Consider the following 23,488-nt stretch of genomic DNA (forward strand, 5'->3'; position numbering starts at 1 on the left):
ATAGAATAACACAAATGTGATATAGTCACACAAATGACTTTTCTATTTAAAAGATATTCTAAAATAAGATCACTTTACTTTACAAAAGATAAAAATGAAAAAAAAACACAACAACAGAAAAATAGAGAGAGAAAGAGAGAGATAGAAAGGAAAGTATTTTCTTGATAATAATCGATGATTATTACGTAGTATTCGTATTCGATGATTAGGTAGTTCACCTTCGTGATTATTTTCTATCTTACAATCTCGTCAGGAAACTTAGAGAGAGAGAGAATGGGGATTTTTCAGGGCGGGGCGCAAATTCTTCTAACATTACACACATACTTACTTATGTTCCATGTACTCGTATCATGTTTGTTGGTTACTTGGTTGGTTGGTTGGTTGGTTGGTTGGTTGGTTGTTAACTCGTAAAATCTCGAGGTTAAAATCTAACAGGGGATTCTAAACGCTTCGGTAACAGTCAGTAACTGTTCCGCGTGAAAGGATTTCCTGTGAGCACAAAATCAAGCTTTGAGTTTAAATTCGATTTAAATCAAATGAAGCATTTTGAAATACACATTTTTTTATGTGTAGATGTTATACAGGTTTTTTTTTTTTTTTTTTTTTGATACGTTATTTATTATATTGAATATTTAGTTTGGTTTGTTAAGAATGTTTAGTTTATGGTTACATTGTTTTGTTTGACAAATATTAATGGGATTTATTTTTTTTTATTTTTTATCTAACACCCTGTATATTTGTTAGCTATTTTTTTTTAGGAATATATATATATATATATATAGGTATATGAACAATGTAATTTTATTATATTATTATGTTAATTTTTATTTTACAATTAGTTTCGTTTGAAATGTTTTAGCATTGGGTTTTACTGTTCGATGATATTTTTATAATTGTTGAAAATTTATAATATAAATATTTTAGATTATTTTGTTATTGTAATAGGATTTTTAAATTTTAATATAAATAAAAAATAATATAATAATAATAATAATAATAATAATAGGATTTAGAAATTAATTAACATGCAATGTTTAATTTTACATTTTATTTTATATTTTACCTAGTATTATAGGTAGATTTATAAATTTTGGTATAAATAAAAAATAAAATAATAATAAAACTATATTAACAGATAATATTTACCTAATTTTGTATTTTACATATTAGAATTTATAAATTTGGATATAAATAAAAAATAAAATAATAATAAAAATATATTAACACACGACATTTAATTAATTTTACACTTTACCTAGTAGAATTTCTAAATTTTGGTATAAATAAAAAGTAAAATAATTATCAAAAAAAAAAAAATATATTAAAAACACCATATATTATTATTTTTTTTTTTGATTAATTTTATAATACAATTTTAATCCAATATTGTATTTCAATTTTGATTTGTTCAACCATCAACCTATTTCAAATTTGTTCACCTAATTTGTTCAAATATTTTCAGAATAATTTTAGAAATATTTTCCAAAGATAGAAAAAAGATAATCTATATAGATATATAGATAGATAGAAACTTTGAAAATGAAATTGCAGAGTAGGTCGAAGATGTAGGCAGGATTGGTTGGTTTACCAATTGGAATCTTGCAAACGTTTAGAGAGAACAAAGTTGGTAACTTGCGAACGTTAGAAGCAAACTCTTGAAATGAATGACGACGATGATGATGATGCTGATTATAATGATTATAATAATTATCATGAAAATGATACTTTCTCTTGATATTCCTTAAAATCAAATGACAATTTTCAACAATTTCAATTGACCATGTCCATCTTTTTAATCATCTTCTTCCTACATTCGTATTTAGTATGTTACATTCTGTAAGTAAGATAAGCATAGTTATTTCCTCTCATTGAACTTTATCTTCTTAAGTAATGAAACTAATATAAGTTTGTCTCAGGATGAACAAAAAGATAGAAAGAAACACACATACACAGACACACATACATGAATATAAAGACCGTTAGTTCAAAACGTGGTTCAAGTTTTGATCATTCTTCTTATGATTGTAAGTACTCATTTACTCACTTACTTACTTACTTACTTACTTAACTTTCTACTTTTATCATGAAGAATGTGAGAATCGTTTTCGAATCAAAACGTGTGTCTGATTTTCTCAAATCTACTAGGTGTTTAATGAGAAACCTATTTATATACTTCTACTTTTCTCATTTTGATTTTGGTCTGATTTTCTCAAATCTACTGGGTGTGCAATAAGAAACCTGTTTATATTCTTCTGTTACTTTTCTCATTTTAATTTTGATCTGATTTTTTCAAATCTACTGGGTGTGCAATAAGAAACCTAAGAAACCTGTTTATATTCTTCTGTTACTTTTCTGATTTTAATTTTGTGTTGTTATTTTTTCTCTTTTTATTTTTAAATGTAGTTTGAATTGAAATTGAAATGAAACGATTTGATTACTTTTTCTTGTTGTTGTTCTTCTTCTTCTTTTATTTGGGGTTTTGTATTTTTTTCTTTTTTTCAGTTTGTTTGTTTGGTTTTCATTAGATAGTATAGTAATTGTTTCACGTTTGAATGCTTAAACAGTGTTTCTACTATTAAGCTTGAACCCGTTTTCATATACATTTGGTAAATTCGATTGTCGGTTAAGTTGGTAGTTCCTATATTGTCGAACTTTGTCGAATGTGGTTTGAATTTATCGATTCATTCCTAATGACTGAATTAAACTCGGTTTGCCTTAACGTTATCCATTAAACACTCCATATTGTTATATGGGGGTGTGTTTCTTCAATTGATTTCTTAGGATTTTAGTTTTAATCATGTTCCTTGGAAAAATCTTCTCATTGTATTTTTTTTTTTAAATATTATTATTATTTAATTAAATTAATTATTTAAAATATTATTAATTTCGATGATCGTTGTAAAAATTGTTTCTATTTTCTAAAATTAAACATAATTTCTTTTCTCAAATTCTATTTGCATTGATTTTTAAATAACACGTTTATAAAAATGTTTTTTTTTTTTTTTTTAAAGGAAATATTATAAATAATATAATAAATAATCATTTAGTAGATGTTTGAAATTACGGGAAATTATTTATGTCACTGTATGTGCATTAATAATATTATTATTAATAATATTTTAATTATAACAGAATATAATTGTTAAATAGAAAGAAAACATTAGAAATTAAAGTGAAACAAATGTGTGTGTGTGTGTGTTAGAGAGAAAAAATGGAAGTACCGTTGAAAAATTGCAAAAGGTGTTTGAAGAAAGAGGTCAAAAATGTACCGGTCAAAGGGCCATTTCCGGTTAACGTGAAGAAACTACACACGAGACCATTCTTTATTCTCGTATCTATTATTTTACTTTTCTCTTTGAATTTTTTTTTCTTTTCTTTTTTTCTTGGTATTTTCTTTTAAGTAATTATACCATGTAATGTGGTACTTCAATTTACATTTGTCTGAACGTTGTAGCAAATTTACTTTGTATATTGTAATAGATTTCTAGATCAATTTCGAGATGTGAACTACGATAAATGCTATGACGTTCAATTAAATTTGTTTTATTAATTAGTTTAATAATTATTAATTTATAATTATTATAATTTTAATATTTTCTAATATATTTTATCTCAATATATTTTATCATTCATTTTATATTACAATTATATATATAATAATAATAATATATTTGTGTAATAATGTATCAAATAATAATTACAAAGTGATACAAATTAATTCGAATCACTTGAGCTTGTAAGATCGACATCTGTTAATTGTAGTTAAAGTGAGATAGAATGATCGATTAACTCTGTCATGCTTTGTTCCTCTCTCCTCACCACTCCTCTCACCATTTAGTATCCTTTGATCATCGAAGAAGGAAATTTACAGACGTAACGAATGATAAATGTCTCTGACAATCAACGTATTTACTATCTTCGTAATTATACAACATTCCTTTTGTATTATTTACTGAATCATTCAAACAATTAGAAGACAATTAATAGAAATGTTAGATAAAACGAATATCATAGAAAATACCTAATAATAGTTATTTTTGTTTCGTTAATTAACACTTCTACCAATTTAGTGTTAGTGTTCTTATTCGTGTCTCAAAGTATAAAAGCTTGTTTCAAAGATAAACAAATTATTTCTTAATGTTACTTTCAAAATAGATGAGGATAAAAATTGTGAGAGGGTGAGGGAAAGTAAGGGAGTTGTAAAAATAAAAATAAACTTAAAAAAAATTATTATAAATAAAATAAAAAATATTTGTAATACTAGTAGTATTGCAAATATAGTATTACTATGCTATTATCTATTATATACATTATTATTTATTATTTATATAATTATATTAATATTTTAATATTTATAATTATTTTAATATAATTATATTATATAATTATATATTATATTTATTACTTACAAGTTCGCATGGCTCAGTGAGGCAAATCACCATCCAGTAATGTCCATCCAGTAATCGTATGTTCCCGAGTTCAAATCCCGGGAGGGGAAAAAAATTATACGTCATGTACTAGTAAGAAATTCGACACACTTAGACATCTGTATTTTATTATTTATATATTATATATTTATTATAGTAAATACTATTTGTAATACTAGTACAAATAGTATAGTAATACTAAATATAGTTATTATATTAGTAGTATAATATATATTACTATATACACTATACATAGTATAAATATATATTATATACTAATATATAATATTAATAGTATAATAATAATTTGTGTAATACTAAAAAAGACGACACTTTCCATAGGTTAAGTTGGTTTATTGTTAAACCAGCTAAGAGAAAACGGAGCTGGCCGTTGAGACAGTTGACAAGGGGGGTGGTTGTAGGTTTAGGTTAAGAAGGAATGAGGGAAAGGGAGTGTGTCGAGTATTAGAAAGACGGAGGAGGTAGATAACATTCTCAAAGCTAGTGGAGGAAGATGTTGAAATGCTTCAGGCTGTTTCACCTTCTCGTGTCTTATAGGGGTGAGTGAAAGGTTGTGGGGGGTGGGTTGTGGGGGGTGGGTGGAGGTTGGTTTGCTTACACAAATCTAACCGAAGACCGAACTATACTCCTCTACCTTGGCATCAGCAACAACCTAACTTGGCATCATCATCGTTTCCCTCTGTTCTTCCTCTTATCTTCTCCTGGTTAGACCCTCGTCTTTTGGTTTATACTCCAAGATCTGGAGTACGAGGATCTAAGAAAGGAAGACCAACTGACTTTCTTCACCCCCCCACATCATCCTCCTTCAGTCACTACTACCATCAACTACTACGTTTGACTTTGGTTAGTCTTCGTCCAAAACCGAACCCAGTTTCCGACTCTAAACATTGGTTCCGGCTTCTTACTTCACGAAATGTTTTAGTTTAGGGAAGATTGTTGTTTATTCGTGAAGGGAAACTTTATAAAGGGTTTATAAAATTTAAATTTCGATTTCTATAAAAAAAAAAAAAAATATTTCACACAGGAAACATTTAAATAATAAAATAAAAATGTAATATCATTTCTAAATAAAATATAATAATTTTACATTAATTTATGTTTCAACAGAATACAACACAGACTTACTTTTACAGAAATAATTAATTAAAACACAACTCTGTCTTTGTGATTTTAATTATATACGAGAATTTAATTAAACAATGACAAATTGTTTAAAAGACAAATGATTTATGAATAAATCCCTTATTAACACATATTAAATGATATTCAATTAGAAAATTTAAAAAAAAAAAAAAAAATAAAAACGATGAAAGAAAATTCCAATTTCTTTTATTCTTTTCTCAGTGAAAAAGACCTGAAAGATGTCAGAAAATAGTCCGTGCATGAAATTGAAAAACGTCTTTATTATTATTATTATTATCATCTTTTCTGATTTCAGAACATCCTAGACAAGTTCAATCCCGGTGCAAGGCAACTGATCAATGCTGGTAAAGCGTACCTGAAGGCACTTCACGGTAAGAGAATTAAAAAATAAATTATGAAAAAAAAAAAAAAAAAAAAAAACACGAAGGAAAAGGGATGAACAGGAAGTACGAGGAAAAAAGAAGAACAGATAAAAAAAAAAAAAAGAAATAAGGTTGAAATTTGATGTCCTATCTAATGGGCCAATCGGTTTGTCAGAATTGTTCTATGTGAGAAAGGGAAGGAGAGGGTGAATTGGTTTTTATTTTATTTTTTTTTTTTATTTTTCGTTACAATACCTTTACCTATCCCTTTTTCTTCTTTTATTCGGCCAATTAGATTCCAGAGTGAAAGAGTGAGAGAGAGAGAAAAAAAAGTAAACTGATCGATCTCAACTTTTCCAACCCACACACCCACTTCAATTCTTCGGATTACTGAAAGTGGTACGATCAAAGTATTTTTCTTTTTCATTGGATAAACAAACGTTATCTTCTTATATTTATTATTGATTGTTTATATCCTAAGATAGTATTTTTCTTTTATAGTTGGTTTGTTAAATTTATTGATAGTGATATTGGTAGAGATACAATTTTCATTTTAGTTATATTGGATATCTGTGTGGATGTTGAATTCATCACGAGTGACTCTTTTGTATTTCTTTGTATTGTTATTGATCAGTTTTCCATTTGATAGAAATTCAATTGAAAAAATATGATCTTTTATATTATCTCGTTTAATTTGTTATTTAATCTTTGAAAAAATTCATTCTATGATGATTACAATACTTATCAGAAATTTGGATACATCAATTGCATTTGTGTTGCATAATTTAAGTAAATATAAATAATATATTTTATTATTATCATCATCATCATCATCATCATCTTAATATAAAAAGATACTAATTTGATTTCAATTTATTATTTAATAATAATTTCAGGATTTTGATTTTTCAAACAGAAAGGCTAATAATTTTGCAAACGTAAAACGATTTAGTTTAAGACTTTGGAAAAGGCAAAATTTCTCATTTAATTAAATAATCACTTTGTGGCAAAACTTTAATTACTTCCTAAAGATGAGAGAAATATCTTATAATTTAATACGGAATATTATTCCCATAAAGGAAAGGAAAGATAGAAAAGAAAAAACAAAAAACCTTTATCGAGTTATTTATAATAACGGGGGGAGGGGGGGGCGAGAGGTCAAAGTTTCCAAGCAAACCCTTTTTGAAGAATTCAAAATCAAAATGTCAAATCTTTCGCAAGATTAATTAATATTTTGATTATCACATGAAAAAGTTATGATAAATAATTTTTTATCGAGTTATTTATAATATGGGGTTTGAAGTTTTCAAGCAATCCTTTTTGAAAAATTCAAAATTAAAATTACAATCAAAATCAAAGTTTTAAATCATTCACAAAATTGATTAACATACAATACTTCGATTACAACATGAACAAATTACAATAAATAATATAAAACCCATATATAAATTACGTACCCATCGTTCATGACATTTTACGTTACACCTTCCCCCATATAATTTGTTCTTCCTCCATCATTTTTTTCTGAAAAATAAAACCAAAAAGAAAGAAAATATTGGTAGGGTAAGTTCCGATATCGAATAAGGGCATTGAATTATCTTCGTATAGTAGTTTTCGTTTTCCTTCAACGATTTTTCCTCAACCCACTGCCACCCCCTTCGGAGAAGAGAAGTTATGGTTTATTACATACGATAACGAAACGTCATTGGTTTAGAAAGAGTATAAAGAGTATGGAGAGAGGGTGGGTGTTATGGTGGGTAAATCGTTACGAAACATCACGGAGTAGAGAAACAACTTGGGATAGAACGTTTTCAGTGAGTGATAGAGAGAAAGATAGAAAGGGAAAAGGGATATAGGGATATAGGAAGTGAGAGAGTGAGTGGTGGTGTGTGTTAGGTAGAGAATGCAGTAGGCGAATCCGAGCCAGCTGGAAAGCTCCGACGTAAGCGGAGCTTAAATCTGGCTTTGTCACGGTGCAAGCGCACGTAGTATTCCGTGTCCATGGAAGCGAGATACGATTTCTCCCTAACCCCTCCACCCTATGGTGTTTCTTCCTACACAACAATTTACCTATATATATATGTATATATATATTCCTATATTTGTATATGTGTGTCTGTGTATGCAGTCATTGGGGTGTGATTTGTATGGGTGTTGGTAAATGTAAAGGTGCTTGTGTTTTAGTAGCCATGGTGTTTCTTCCTACACACCAATTTATCTATATATATATATATTCCTATATTTGTATATGTGTGTGTATGTAGTCATTCAGGTGTGTATTTGGATGGGTGTTGGTAAATGTATAGGTGTTTGTGTTTTAGTAATGTTGTATGGTGTTGGATACGAGGGTTGAGACCGATATTTATGGCGTTTGCGATTCAGTAGAGAGAAAAGAGGTGTATGTCTATAGAAAGAGAAAAGAGAGAGAGAGAGAGAGAGAGAGAAGATGAGTGGGAGGAGTAGGGGGAATGGGGTGGAAAAGGAGGTGGAAACGAATGAGTTTGTTAGAAAGGTGGAAAGAGATAGATAGATTGAGATTCCAGGGGAGGGGGGGGTTGAATAAGAGATAGACAAAGATGAACATATACTTTAGGAAACAAAGAAAATTAATCTCGGAGATTTTGTTAATATAAGGAAGAATATTATTATATCAAAATGTTATTTAATAATAATACGTTTTGTTTCTGGGTGTTTGTAATATTTGTTGCTATTTTTCTTTTTATTTTTTTTTTGATTTATTGGAATAATTATTTTGTTTTGGTTTTAAGAATTGGTTTTGTATTAATAATATATATATATTTTTTTTTTCAATTATTTTTTAGGATTATTGAGACAAGGAAATATTGAATTTTGATACTTTAAGTTTACTTTGGTCTATTATTAATTTTAATTTAGCATTGGAATTAATATTAAATTATTAAATTATTTTTAAATAAATAATTAAATTACTTTTCGATTGGATAATAGTAAAATGATTAAATAGTACCTTTATTATTAACTATTATTTGGATAAAGAGTAAAATGATAAATAGTATCTTTATTATTAAACTATTATTTATATAAAAATTAAGATGATAGTACTTATATTTATATTTGTATTTTTTAAATTAGCTCTTACGTAGATTTATAATTATTATTTGAAAAATATGTCTTAACAAATACACAAACACACATATACATATATTGTATTTTCGCGAAAGTCCACTTACATGGAAACGTGGATAAGAATAATATTTGCACGTATGTAAAATCACAAAGTAGTTTTTGTTATCTCTCTCTCTCTCTTTCTCTTTCTCTTTCTCTGTCTCTTTCTCTTTCATTGTTCATTATAGTTTATCCAACATAGACACTCGTAGGGTTGGTTCCACAAAATCTTGCGCCTGGCCGCACCTTTGCAAGTACTTAGCAAACGTAGACTGTCTCAAATAAGAAAAAAAAAAAAAAAAAAAAAAACCAGAAAAAAGAGGACCCTTCCCTTTTACTCTCCCTTTCTCTGTTCAACAAATTTTACTCTTTAACTCACTCACTCACTCACTCATTCACTCATTCAACCCTTTTCGCTATTATCTAACTACCATCATCACATCGTCAATGGCTTTTGTCTTATTCTCATAAAGGTTTTCGACTACTACCACCACCACCACTACTACTAACACTACTACTACTATTACTACTATTACTAATACTATTATTTCTCTCATCGTGGTAATCCTTTATTTGTTTTGCACTTTCCATTCTACTCGAGTACGTCAAAAATTAATTCCTAATCGAGTTAGTATCTCTCTTTCTTTCTCTCTCTCTCTCTTTCTCTTAGTATCTTTCGTTTTGTTTTTATCTTCTCTTTATCTTTATCTTTTTTTTTTATCTTTTTTTTATTTTTTTTTATTTTATTTCTTTCTTTGTAAGCGTTGAAACCTTCAGAGAATCTCCTGGCAGTGTAGGAACTCGTTAAGAAAGTTACATCCACCCTCCCCACTCTCACTCCCTCTCCCACTCCTCATTTCTACCCCTTTTATCCCTCAGCCTCATCTTTGTACTCTTCGGGAAAACTCTTCTCTTCTCTTCTCTTCTCTTCGCTGACTTTTTCAGCATTCTATCGTATTTAATCGTGGTTGAGTCTTCCAGATAAAAACTTCGTAATTCCTAGAAGTGCGTGGGGATAAAAGAAAGAACAAGAAAGAGTGGGGATGAGTGAGTGGGTGGAGTGGGGAGAAAGGAAGAACCATTGGCCATCTTAACGTGACCTCAACACTGACTGAGAAATTATAGCAATTTTATTTGTACGTCTACTTACTTTCTTTTTTTTTTTTTTTTTATTTTCCCTTTTCATCTTCTTCTTCTTCTTCGAAGTTTTATTTTTGCGCAAAATACGATACCGTTCATGGAATATAAACTTTCTTTCTTTCTTTCTTTCTTTTCTAAAAGGATAATCTGAGAAAATTTGTTTTCTTTTCTTTTTGCTTTGTTTTTTTCTTTTAAGACAGCCATGGTTGACAATTTGTGTACGAGAAACTAAAAAATAAAAATAATAAAAAAGAATGCAATGTTTGTATATTTTTCTAATCAATTCGTTCATATTATTCCAATCATTTGTATTTTTTTTTTTGGATTGCTGTTAAAGTTCAGTTCATTTTTTTTTTCACTTAAAAAAAGTTCAAACTTAAGCTTAGTGATGGTAATATTTTATAAAGGGTTACATTTTATTTGAATCAATAAAATATAAAAATAATATTACCTGAAACTCGTTTACCACCACTCAGAATGATGATCGGTGTTTTTTTTTTAATTCAAGTTCAAGTTCAGCTCAATTTTTTTTTTTTTTTTAAATTGAAGTTCAAGTTTAAATTTAGGTGATGGTAATTTTTTTTTTTTATAAAAGATTGCATTTTATTTTGATCAAAAAAATAGAAAAATAATATTACGTGAAACGTGATTACCGTCACCATTAGGGATGATGGTTGGGGTCGGTGCTATTTAATTCAATTATAATATGAAAATCATGTTTACAATTATTTCAAAATGTAATATAATATCGCAAATATTGTTATGCAAATTGCTAGACAACTTTTGTTAAATATATTCAAATCCTACTCGATTATCCCCCACCATTTCTCCCCTTTCCCCCATCCCAACCCTCGTTGTAATAATATTCCAAATTTTAATACCATAATTTGTATCTCGACGCGAATAATCCAAAACTATTATTAAAGTAAAAAGAAAAAGAAAAAGAAAAAAAATACAAGAACAAAAACTGTCCTCGCATATTTAAAAACAAACAAACACACAACGAAATTAGAATTTAATAATAAAAAAAAAAAAAAAAAAAGAAAAAGATTTGTGTGTGAGGATTGGTGACATTTAAATCGAACCACTTTTCTCGTAATACAAAAAAACTTGAACGTCTCTTCAAACCTTCCCCCATCCCTGTACTCTTATCCCTCCCTCTCACCCCTACCCCTGGGATTTATTTTCCAAAGTAAAAGGGAAGTGCAACTTCGTTATCGAAGTTAAATGCGTAAAATTTGCATTATTCAAGAGAGAAATATAAAGAGGAGTGGTGGTTGGTGGTTTTGTGAGAGAAGGGGAGTGGAGGAGAGGGGTAGAGGGGGGGGTTGAGAAGAGGGGGTAGAGGAAAGTAATATAATAGTATGAGCAGTAGCACGAATAGGAAGACCAGAAAAAAAAAGAGACAGAAAGAGAAGATAGAATGGAGGGGGAAGATCTGGAAAGAAAGAAAGAACAAAAAAATTCGTAGGTAAAAAAGTTCCGAAAAATTCCCCCCCTCCCCCCAAAAAAAATAGTCAGACAGGATTATTAAGTATGCTAAGTGTCCTTGATCAGAGAACCGTGATGGTTAAAGGTTCAATGTCGTATATTAAATGAGGCTATTATTTCTCGTTTGTAAACAGGTGTGAGAAATAGTATTAGTAAACGAACAGGTGTATGTGTATGTGTATGTGTATGTATGTGTTTTGTATCATCTATCTTTGGCCAGTTTTCGTAATGTAACAAGAGATAGATAATCTCCTTTTACGATTTAGGTATTTCCAATTAAAATTCCCACCGGTGCTCAGAGTTGAGGTGAGGTGAAGGGTGGAGGTGGTAAAAAAGATATTAGTTAAAATTCGTTATCGCATTTCACATTTTTGACCTTTCCCACGAGTTGATTGTTAATTATTTTCCCATAAATTCAACATATGTATGTATATATATATATATATTTAATATAATAGAAAAAAAGAGAGGATTCTAGGAACCTTTGTCGAAATGTTTAAATGAGAAATTCCACTAGGATTGAGGATGAGAAGAAGAAGCACAGGAAGTAGTATGATTTATTAGGATTATATATTCCTAAGGAAACTTTGTTCCAAGGCCGTCGAAGGGTGGAAAGTGCTGGCTAATGGAAGACTCTCGAATGAACGTTACCAGCTTTCTCATACACACATACACACATATACATATACTATCTTTAGAACAAGTAGTATCTTCTTTTAATATTAAGATCTCTCTTAAGGTGAGGAACGTCACTTTGGCGTTGAACGTCGAGTCATAATGTTGTCTTTCACTTTTCTAAAAGACAGAGAAAGAGAAAAGGGTGGGAGAGGAGTGGGTTGATGGGTTGAGAGATTTTAGGGAAAGGTTCCTCGTTAAATTATGCAAACGCGTTCACGTCAGACACTTTGCAGTTTGGTAACCTCGTTTCCCAGTCTCTTAATCGTAATTCCCAAATTCCCTTTGCTCGTTGCGTCTATGTGTGTCTGTCTGTCTCTCTCTCTGTGTGTGTGTGTGTGTGTGTAGACAAATACCAATGAAGAAAGGGGGTGGTAACGTTTTTGTGAAAGGAATATCCAAATGGTTGACGAGTTCATCTCGCGAAATGTGGGTGGTTGGGATTGGGAGTATCTGTAAGTAGCTACATAACCTTAATAAGGGCCCTTACTGTAGTTAGGTAGGTAGGTAGGTAGTCGTCACAGCAGCCGAATTCAATTGGTTCCTTTGAATCCTACTTCTCTTCGTCTTTGTCCCATAGTTTTCCATCCCTTACGAGAAATTAATTCGTTCCCATTCGTGAAAGGTGCCCATCCCCCCCCCCCCGTTTCCACCTTTCTCTATTCGCTTGGAAACTTGCTTGCTGATCGGGTGAGATTCCTATTACTATCCATGTATCTGTCTATCTGTCTGTCTGTATGTCTGTGTGTGTGTGTGTGTGTGTGTGTATGTGTATCTGTCTGAGTTTATTTCTCTCTTTACGCGTTTTGCCTTTTCGTAGTTGTTCGCATTCTAACAGTCAACGACAATTTATAACGAACCCAAGAAACCAACCCCACTTTGGGTAAAGCCCATTTCTGTTTCTCATCTTCTTCTTTATCTTCATCTTCCTTCATCTTCATCTATTTCCTCTTTATTCTTGTTCTTGTTCTTGTTGAAGAGGAAGAGGAAGTGGTGGTACTGGTACGTCTAACTCTTTTCATCTCAACTATTCGATTTCTCTCTCTCTCTCTCTCTCTCTCTCTCTCTCTCTCATCTTAAAGGAAACCACTTATACCGTTTAAACTTCATATCTATGAATTCGACTATTTCCTTTCTACCTTCCTCTCCTCTCCTCTTCTCTTCTGTTCTTCTAACCGCCTACATATCACCGGAAACTTTCTTATCAAAGTAATGACGTTAAAGTGGTACCTCTCGAGTATTCTCCTATCAAATTCATCCCCACCACTAACCAACTATCTTACTTTTCGGTAGGAATGAATTATTATATCTATAAGTTTAATATATGCAAATATAATTTTCTTAATTAGTTAAGTAAGTTTTTGGTTTTTTTTTCTTTCTTATAAGTTGAATGTTAGTTGTCAATTTATTTGTTTCGTTTGAAATAATTTACCAAAATATTTCTAAACAAAATTAACGAATTATTTTACTTTCTTTTTTTAAACAAAATTAAAAATATTATTAGAAAATAATAAGAATAATAATAAAATAATTTTGAATATTATTAGAAATTAAACTCTAATTAGGGTTGCGTCAGGGTTACGTCAGGGTTTATTATTTTTATATATATATTTTGTACAATATTTGATAATATTTGTATATCTTCCAATAATTCGATTTTATTTTTTTATTTAATAATTCATTGAAATATTTATTTTTATAAACAACTAGAAGATTTGATACTAGATTTCAATATTACATAATTTTAATTTTATTTCTTTCTTTTTTTTTTTACACTTTACTTTCCCACGAAAATTGACAAGTCTTGTATAAGTGTAAACGAGAGAGATCGAGAGAGAGAGATAGAGGATTCGTGAATCGTTCATTTCCCCCATTGCGGTTTAGGGTGTAAGCACGGATAGGTTGGTGTCAGGTACAGGCGCATACTGGACAAATCTACCCCCTTCCTCCCCCGTTAACACTACACAAAACACCGAACGCGTAATTACTGTGGTCTGTTAAAATGTGAAATCTAGAATGTTACCTCTTTAAAACCCACCCTTCTCTATTCCCAACTCTCTCTCTCTCTCTCTACCTCTATTTTCCTTCTCCCGTATTTTACTTTGCCATACTTCCGTTCTTTTTTTTATTCTAATTTCTTTTTCTTTCTCTTCTTCCCTTTTTTTTAACGAAAGCGACACGCATGCAGTTGTATGGTACTCTCGTAAACGTTACCATCGTTCCTCCTACTCCTCTTCATTCTCCCCACCATTTCCTACAAAAAAAGACAGAGTGGGGAGGAAAGAGTAAGAGTGGGGGTAGAGAGAAAAAGAGAAAGTAAAAGGGTAAAAAGAAAAAGAAATTGCAAAACAATCCTCTTTTCTTTCCTTTCTTTTCAACATGGATACACACACATATATTATACATATATATATATATGTGTGTGTGTAGGGATTTTACAGCTCGGCGTTTCGCGTCACTTTTTTGTCGGTGCCCACTCGAGTACGTCGTTGGTTGTACACGTACGGTTAAAAAATGTAGACTGGTAATTTGTGGCACGACCTTTCTCTATTTCTCCCTTTCCTTTTTCTTTCTCGTTCTGTGTGTTTTTATCCCTTTCCCCGTTCCCACCCTCACTCCTTTTCCCGTTTTCCAAATGTTAGTCCAGAACACGAGCAGAACGTTTCGCACTTTGACCGGTACTCGTCCAAAGCAACGCAACTCACTCACTCATACTCATTCACATTTACTCACTCACTCACGCACTAAACTCACGCACGCATGCACGCACGCATGCACGGATTTTTCAACCCTTTGACGTTCTTAACAAGAATTTGTTTTCGACAGGTAATTGCTTCGACTCGACTCGCGGGGCCCCAAACGATTTCATCCTTTTGACTCGAGGCTATCTTTCTTCTTTTTATCATTTTTTTCACAGATTTTTTTTCTATCTCTCTCTCTCTCTATCTATGTCTAACCCTAATTCTCTCTCTCTTTCTTTTTATTTTAATCATTTTTTCGTTATCTCTTACTATCTGTGTTTCTAATCCTAATTCTTCTTTTATTCCCTTGCATTTTTACATTTTCATCATTATTATCTCCCCCAAGTCTCTTTTTCAAATATACATATGCACATATGCTGCACGTATACATGTACATGTACATATTTTTGACTAATACTAATACTAGTTGAAACAAATTTGACGAATTAATTCTATGACCCGATCAAGAGAAATCTCTCACTCAAGCGAGTTTCGTTTAGTAATACGATTTAATTAATTCAATGACACATCACGTACGGAATGCTTTTCCATAAAATCGACAATTTTACATAGACCTAATACACAGACACATACATATATATGTATATATATGTACACACACGTCTCCACGTTTATCACATACACGTGTCTCATTCGTTTAAATCCGTTTTCACATTTTCTGCTTTTACTCGAAAATTATACATACACAATTGTTCTAACACCTGCACGTACATACACCTCATGTATGTGCATGTTCAATGCACATGTGTGTAGACACATACGTACACATATACAAGTATGTATAGGAAAATATATTCCTATAGAAATTATACAAACTTCAACGTATATTTAACATCGATGAATTCTGTCCTCCTCCTCCTCCTCAACCTTCTCCTCCCTCCTACGAATATACACGTATGTCTTTTATGTGTGTGTTAAAAGAAAAACGAAGTATATGTCGGATGGATTTATATAAACGTTTGGCAACGTTTGTATTCCATGGAATAATACTCGTAGCCGAGCATTTCGATGCTCGAGTGATACTTCAACGTTGATATTTTTCATCGTCGAGTTGAAATCGATCGGTTAAGAGTGCCCGAAGGGCCTAGCCGAACGATTGGAAGAAAGAGAGAGATGAAAAAAAAAAAATAATATAAAAAGGTAAAAGGGTAGGTAGGGTACAGAGGGGGAGGGGGGAATACGGAACGGGAGAGTTACCTGGAATGAGAGGTAGGGTGGGTTTGTGGAATGAGGTGTTGTACTACGGCAAGAAGGGAAGGGCTTGGTAGAATGGAAGGGGTAGTTGGTTGGTTGGTTGGATTGGTAGAGCCGATCACCTTCAATTGAAATTGCAAAGAGTAAATGGAATAGAGGGCCAAGGGCATCACCGACATAAAAAAAAAAAAAAAAAAAAAATAAAAATTCGTGCTTTTAGATTTCAGTCAGAGTTAGAGTAATTAAAATTTGGATTGTGACTTTTTTTTTTGTTGACTTGTCATCGTAATTATGAAGATCAAAAGTACGATAATGCAATATGTATATATATATGTATATGTAATATATGTCAAAAGGGTTTTGATCAATCTATAATTTATAAGTTAGTATAAGTAATATAAACTATAAAAAATTAAAAAAATCAAAAAAATCTATACACAATGTTAATAACATTTTTAACTATAAAATCGTTTAAATTTATTTCACATGAGTGAAACAATCATGCAACTTTGATGCAACCCTGACTTTGTTTAGAATTTAATATAGTTTTATATGGCATAATATTAATAATATAATATAAAACACATTACCTAATCTTAGTGGACATTCTATAGAATGTCCTAAACAATCTATATATATATATATACTTGTATATAATATTATTAAATCGATTTTCTTTTGAGTTCACACTCAATTTCGACGTTTCGAGAGTCCTGCGATCGCACTTAGCACGATTTAACGAGAAAACTTTTTAAATTACATTCCACCGGATCGGTCGACTGCCATTCTCTCTCTTTCTCTTACTCTTTCTCTCATCTTTCTCTTCTATCTACCCTTTCTCTTTCTTTTACCTCTTTTTTTTTCTTCTCTTTCCCTTTGCTCATCTCTGGCACGAGCAAAAGAGAGGAGGAGACTCTCTGACGGAATTTTTTTTCTTTCTTTTTTCTTTTCTTTTCTTTTGCCAATTCTTTTCCCTTTAGCTTTGCGATAAATCTCGTTTGTAGGTTTCTCTACTCGTAGGGAGGGATTCCCCATACTTTCTCGCCTGACCGACCACCGTCTGAGTATTCAGTTGAATATATTCCTTTCTCTCTCTTTCTCTTTCTTTCTTTCTTCCATATTTGTTTTTTTACTTCTTTATCTTTTTCTCTTATCTACTCTTCTCTTTCTCTTACTCTTTCTGTTTCTCGCTCGGCAGACTTCTGTCTCGAGATGGAGAGATAAAACTCATTAGAGTCGCGTAGCAAGTACGTACAAAATCTTGCTTACGGTTATATACATACATACATGTGTATATGTGTACATGTGTATGAGCTTACTATTATATATATATACATAGATGAATTACTAGGAAAGAAGGCATCATCATCATCATCGTCATCATCATCATCATCATCATCCCTTTAGCTACGAATTAAAACCTGCTTCAGACAGTACGAATGTCTAACAACGTAGACTCTTTTTACTTTTTTTATTTTATTTTTTTTCTTTTATTTTATTTCTTTCTTTGTGCTTCACGTTTTTTTCGGCTAGCGTTTGAAATACACAGATTTGTGAAGGAAGAATATTTTTTTTTATTCGTTTCTTTCTACCAAAAAAAAAAAAAGAAAAAAGAAACATACGTCTTTCTTAAACTTTCTGTTGAATTCTCAGGGTTGCGTCAGGGTTATGTCAGGATTTCTATTCAATCCTTAATAGAATCAAAACAAAGGTGTTCTGATTTTTTAATACCTGTTCACAACTTCCTCATAATAATGATAATGATGATAATGATGATGATGATGATGTCATTGATCGTGTTCGAATCCCCAGGGTTGTGTCAGGGTTACGTCAGGATTTCTGTTCAATCCTTAATAGAATCAAAACAAACGTGTTCTGATTTTTTAATACCTGTTCACAACTTCCTCATAATAATGATGATAATAATAATGATGATGATGATGATAATGATGATGTCATCTTGTTGGTATGATTTAATAAAATCATAGTAAGTAATAATCAGAGATTAAGCAACATTTCTCTGTAATAATAGAATTTATTAATTCAGCTTAATTTGTAATAGTCTCCATCGAATACAAAGTGTGACACAAAGAGAGAGAGAGAGAGAGATAGATAGATAGATATATAGATAGAGATAGAGATAGAAATAGAGACAGATACCTATGCGTAAATTATAACAGACGCCTGGAATGATTACGATCCGTAGTATGGGTCATAGGGGATTAATTAGAATGGTCGAGAGTTCGTCGAGTTGTAGTAGTAGTAGTAGTAGTAGTAGTAGTAGTAGTAGTAGTAGTAGTAGTAGTAGTAGTAGTAGTAGTAGTAGTAGTAGTAGTAGTAGTAGTAGTAGTAGTAGTAGTAGTAGTAGTAGTAGTAGTAGTAGTAGTAGTAGTAGTAGTAGTAGTAGTAGTAGTAGTAGTAGTAGTAGTAGTAGTAGTAGTAGTAGTAGTAGTAGTAGTAGTAGTAGTAGTAGTAGTAGTAGTAGTAGTAGTAGTAGTAGTAGTAGTAGTAGTAGTAGTAGTAGTAGTAGTAGTAGTAGTAGTAGTAGTAGTAGTAGTAGTAGTAGTAGTAGTAGTAGTAGTAGTAGTAGTAGTAGTAGTAGTAGTAGTTAGAATGGAAGGGATAGGGTAAAGGGGTTGGTGTGTGCATCCTACCTAGCAATGCTGGACATACACTTTGATTAGCCGGAAGTGATCGATCTATACGCGGACGCACGCGCCGATTCCTCTACATATATATATAGATATATAGATATATATAGTGGAGTTCCATTAGTACACCCGGTATGTGCCCAATGTCCATTGCTTTGGATACGAATATGTAAGGTATTCGCGATTAACCGAGATTGAAACGGATTCCAAGAGTTAACTATGTTAATAATAGTAATAATAATCATGTTACTCTATATATTATCTATTATGTTACATATTAATAAATCATTTCATTATTATATATTAATATATCAATTATTTATAAGAATTTTTGTAATGAATTTTTTTACAATATATGTTTGTGTGTTAGAACAAAATTTTTTTATATAAATACAAAATTATAATAATATAATCAATCATATTAATTTAAATAATATTAATAATATAAAAAAAATATTTTTATATATAAAATTAAAAAAAAAAAACAACATAAAATATATAAAAATAATATTTATATTTATACTAAATTACTATACCTAAATACTACGTATTAGATATACTATATCTAATACTAATTAATTAATTTTTGTTCTATTATTTTTATTCTATGAATTTTATTATTTATATATACTACAAAGAACAATAAATAAATATATTATTAAATATCATAATGATATCATAGAAATAATATAACAATATTTCTTTATTTAATATTTAATTAATATTAAATTCTATTATATTTTTTGAATTTTATTATACATACTATAAAATAAAATAAATATATATTTAAATAAATTATGATTTCATTGAAATCAATGTTAAATCGATCTTTAATTATTTATTTTATATATATATATATATATATATATATATATATATACACAATATTTTGGTTTGAATAAATATAAATATAAAAGTATCAAATAAATTCATTGAAATTAATATTACACATTTGATTTCATATACTAATTGGAAATCACGAGTAATGTACATATATTTATTCAAAAAAAAAAAATAAAAAAACAAACAAGTAAAACACATACATGTACATGTACATAATACACATGTATCTTTTAAATTACACTAATTTAAGAAATATTCAATCGAATTCATGTTCAATCGGATTTATATTGAAACCTATATACATATATATATATATATATATATATATATATATACATATTCTTTTTTTCCAAAATTCCCCAAAACTCTAATGAATTTTAAACACACACACACACACATACCTATATATATAAACACATGGGAGTATACACGTACCACAGATAAACACAACAAAATTTACATTTGGACGAAAGCTAATTCGGTAGGTAGGCTTTGATCGTCGATACGAATAAAGCTAAAGTTTCCCACCCCCAACCCCGATCCCCATCCTCATCCCAATCCCCATTCCCCATTTGGGAAAATCTAAAAGGATAAAAACAGATTCAAACAGATGATCGGTAAAACGATTGAGAGTACCAGGATACTAGTGATCGAAAATTAAAACAAGTATACGTGTAACGTAACTTGTGTTTCTATATAAATGGAATCCAAATGATACACACACACACACACACATATATATATATATATTTACACGTACATATTTACATTTAGAAATACGCATGCGTTAAACATCGAATAAATCGTGAAACGGGGTGGTGGTGGTGGTACACTTGTTGTACGAGATGGGGGGTGGAGAAACCTGACAAATGGATCATCGGTGGTGGTAGTGGTGGTGGGTGGATGGTGGGACGCGTACGATGGCCAAATGTGAAAGGGTTAATGGAGTCTCTGCGTACGAAACGATGAACAACTACTCTACTGGTAATATTAGTGTCCATGAACAGGGGGAAGAAACATGGAACACAAACAGGGGAATGGGGGTTGAAGACTACCTACATTACCTATCAAAAGTTTCTTTTTGTTCTTAACCCTTGTACATAAATTCGAATATAAAAAAGTATCGAAATTATATCACAGAAAATTTTCCATTGAAATACCAACCCCTAAACACAAAATTATTACAAAAATACAGAATAAAATTGGAAAGTTGTAACAATTAAAATTAATTTATAAAATAAGTTAAATAATAATAATAATAATAATTAAAAAGTAAAAAGAGTAAAAAGTGAAATAAAGTACACATTAGTCGAAAAACGAGAGGATCGATTCGCTTTTATCTCGAAAGACACGGTGTGTCGTTGTCGTCTATTGTCAAGCTTCCAGAGTATTTGCTCGAAAATGAGAGGTAAGGGGGTGAGTGTAAAGAAAGGGAGTGCGGGGGGAGGGGGATACACCATTCCATAGGAAAAAGGGGAAAAGGAAAGAGAAGAGAAAAGGGACCAAAAACGAGGACTCGATTTGGAACACTCGTCTCATAATGAAAGGATCCCCCTTCCCCTACTTTCCTACCCCCTTCAAGACAACTCCCTAGGACAAGGAGGATGCATCCATCCCAGGGTGTGCGGGGAGGAGGGTGGAGGGTGGAAAAAGGTGGGATTCAATTATTCTCAATCGTTGCTCAGTTCTCTCGAAATTCGCTTTTCCTTTTTTTTTTGTTCCTCTCTTTATCCCTTATATATATTTGTCTCTTATCCTTTTTCTTTTTTTTTGTTTATTTCTTTTTTTTTTATTATTATTATTATTTCTCAAAGAACGGTGTTTAAGGAGTTGGCCAATTTTCTACGAAAAAACAAAAAACAAAAAAAAACAAGAAAATATCTTCATTCACCTTCTCATGTTCACCTCCATCCAACCTTTTCTACTATTCTGTCGATCGTTTCTTCGAATTTCATTCTCCAATGCCCTACGTCCCTTTTTTTTTTTTTTATTCTTTTTATTTTCTATTTATTTTTATAACTTCTTCGATCGTTTTGCATTTAAGACGAAGAATTGGATAGGAAAAAAAAAAGGTGTTATCCCTTTCCATTATTTTCCTTTTTTGCGTGTCCTTTTCCTTTATGTTTAAATACCTTCTTCTATTTTTTTTTTTTTTTTTTTGATGGTTCGTTCTTTTTCTATTTCATTTAATAGTTTAATCATATATCTTTCTGAGTTTATCAAAATGATAAAAAAAAAACAAAGGTTCAACGTTAGCATTAATTATGAATGCTATATTTTTTTCTTTTATTTATTAATCATTGGGTCAAGTAAGTAACAAGATTTGAAGTCAGATAAAATATCCTTTTGTCAAAACCTTTTGTTAAAAACCTTTTGTCATCAATCATGATTATCATCATGTTTATCAAACTGATAGAAAAACAAACGTGTTTACGTTAGCAATTATGTTTTTTATTTTTTTATTATTTTTAAATCGTTCGGCTCAGTAATTAAATGGAAGTCAGTTTAGAACCTTCAATAATTCCCTTTTGTCCTACGTTTTGTGTTCTGTCATATTCCAGCCCATTTATGGTAGTCCAACTTCCTTTTCTTCCAACTTGTTTTCCACTTTGTCCACTTTTTTCACTACTCACATTTATGAAGTTTAGAAAATGAAAGATAGAAAAGGTAAAGGTAGTTGAAAGGATAATTAGAAGGGTGGGAAAAGGGTGTTTAGGGGTTGGTACGTGTTCGTTTCCACGAATTTTTCTGGTTTAAACTCCACTGTACTTGTTTGTGTCTTTTTCTATTTTTATCTTTTTGTTTGTATTTTTCATTAAATTTTTGTCCAGTTTTTCTTTCATTCTTCTTCTTTCTTTTCTTTTCTTTTCTTTTCTTTTCTTTTCTTTTCTTTCATTCATTTTGTTAGAATTTTTTCTTTTCCCAAGCCGCTAAAATTACGAGAGTAAAAAACCCGGAAGAAATGTCCTTAAGTTTTTATCTTCCTCTCTACCCCATGGCTATACGTTGCTTTACCATCTTTTTCCTTCTTACCCCTACCACCACCACCACACCCCCCCCCACCTTCCCCTCCCCTCCCAGTTGAAAATAACAAATTAAAGTTTACGTTGAAAACGTCCAGTCCAAACGAGCGTACGAATTTTTTGTGTCTCCCTGTGTCTTTTCTTGTTTTTTAAATTCTGTTTCTTACGTTTTACGTAATCCAATATTAATAAATAAATAAATAAATAAATAAATATATTTTTTATTATTATATTTAATTGATCTATTGAACGTTGTATATTACTTAAGAAATAAATAAATAAATAAATAATAATAATATTATTAATAATAAGGAATGCAATGATTGGATGTTTCATTGATCAGCTGAATACTTTTGTTTAATTAATTGGATAATCATTGTATATAATATTTATATAATAAAATGAATAATATTAAATAAAATTAAATAAATAATTGTGAATAATATTTCTATAACAAAATTAATTAAATAATAATAATTATAATTATTTAAATATTATATTTCGATTTCCAAGTTGTTTAAGTAGACACAGTTATTAACTAATTGTTAAATAAAATCAAAATTCTTTCGCGAATATCATTGATACACAATAATTTTTCTAATTAATATTTTT

General features: G+C 30.3%; 1 protein-coding gene across 1 annotated transcript in view; it reads left to right on the plus strand.

The window, feature by feature from the left end:
- IRSp53 (Insulin receptor substrate 53 kDa) overlaps positions 1-23,488 on the plus strand; it is a 184,469-nt gene that overhangs the window by 55,198 nt on the left and 105,783 nt on the right. The window contains exon 3 of the mRNA XM_089179159.1: positions 5,887-5,962. Within this exon, the coding sequence (XP_089035285.1) occupies positions 5,887-5,962 (76 nt within the window). The remainder of the gene's footprint in view (positions 1-5,886; positions 5,963-23,488) is intronic.

The sequence above is a fragment of the Polistes dominula genome, unplaced genomic scaffold (genome assembly GCF_049000335.1).
Source record: "Polistes dominula isolate Pdom_NZ unplaced genomic scaffold, Pdom_raw_medaka contig_37, whole genome shotgun sequence".
Classification (NCBI taxonomy): Eukaryota; Metazoa; Arthropoda; class Insecta; order Hymenoptera; family Vespidae; genus Polistes; species Polistes dominula.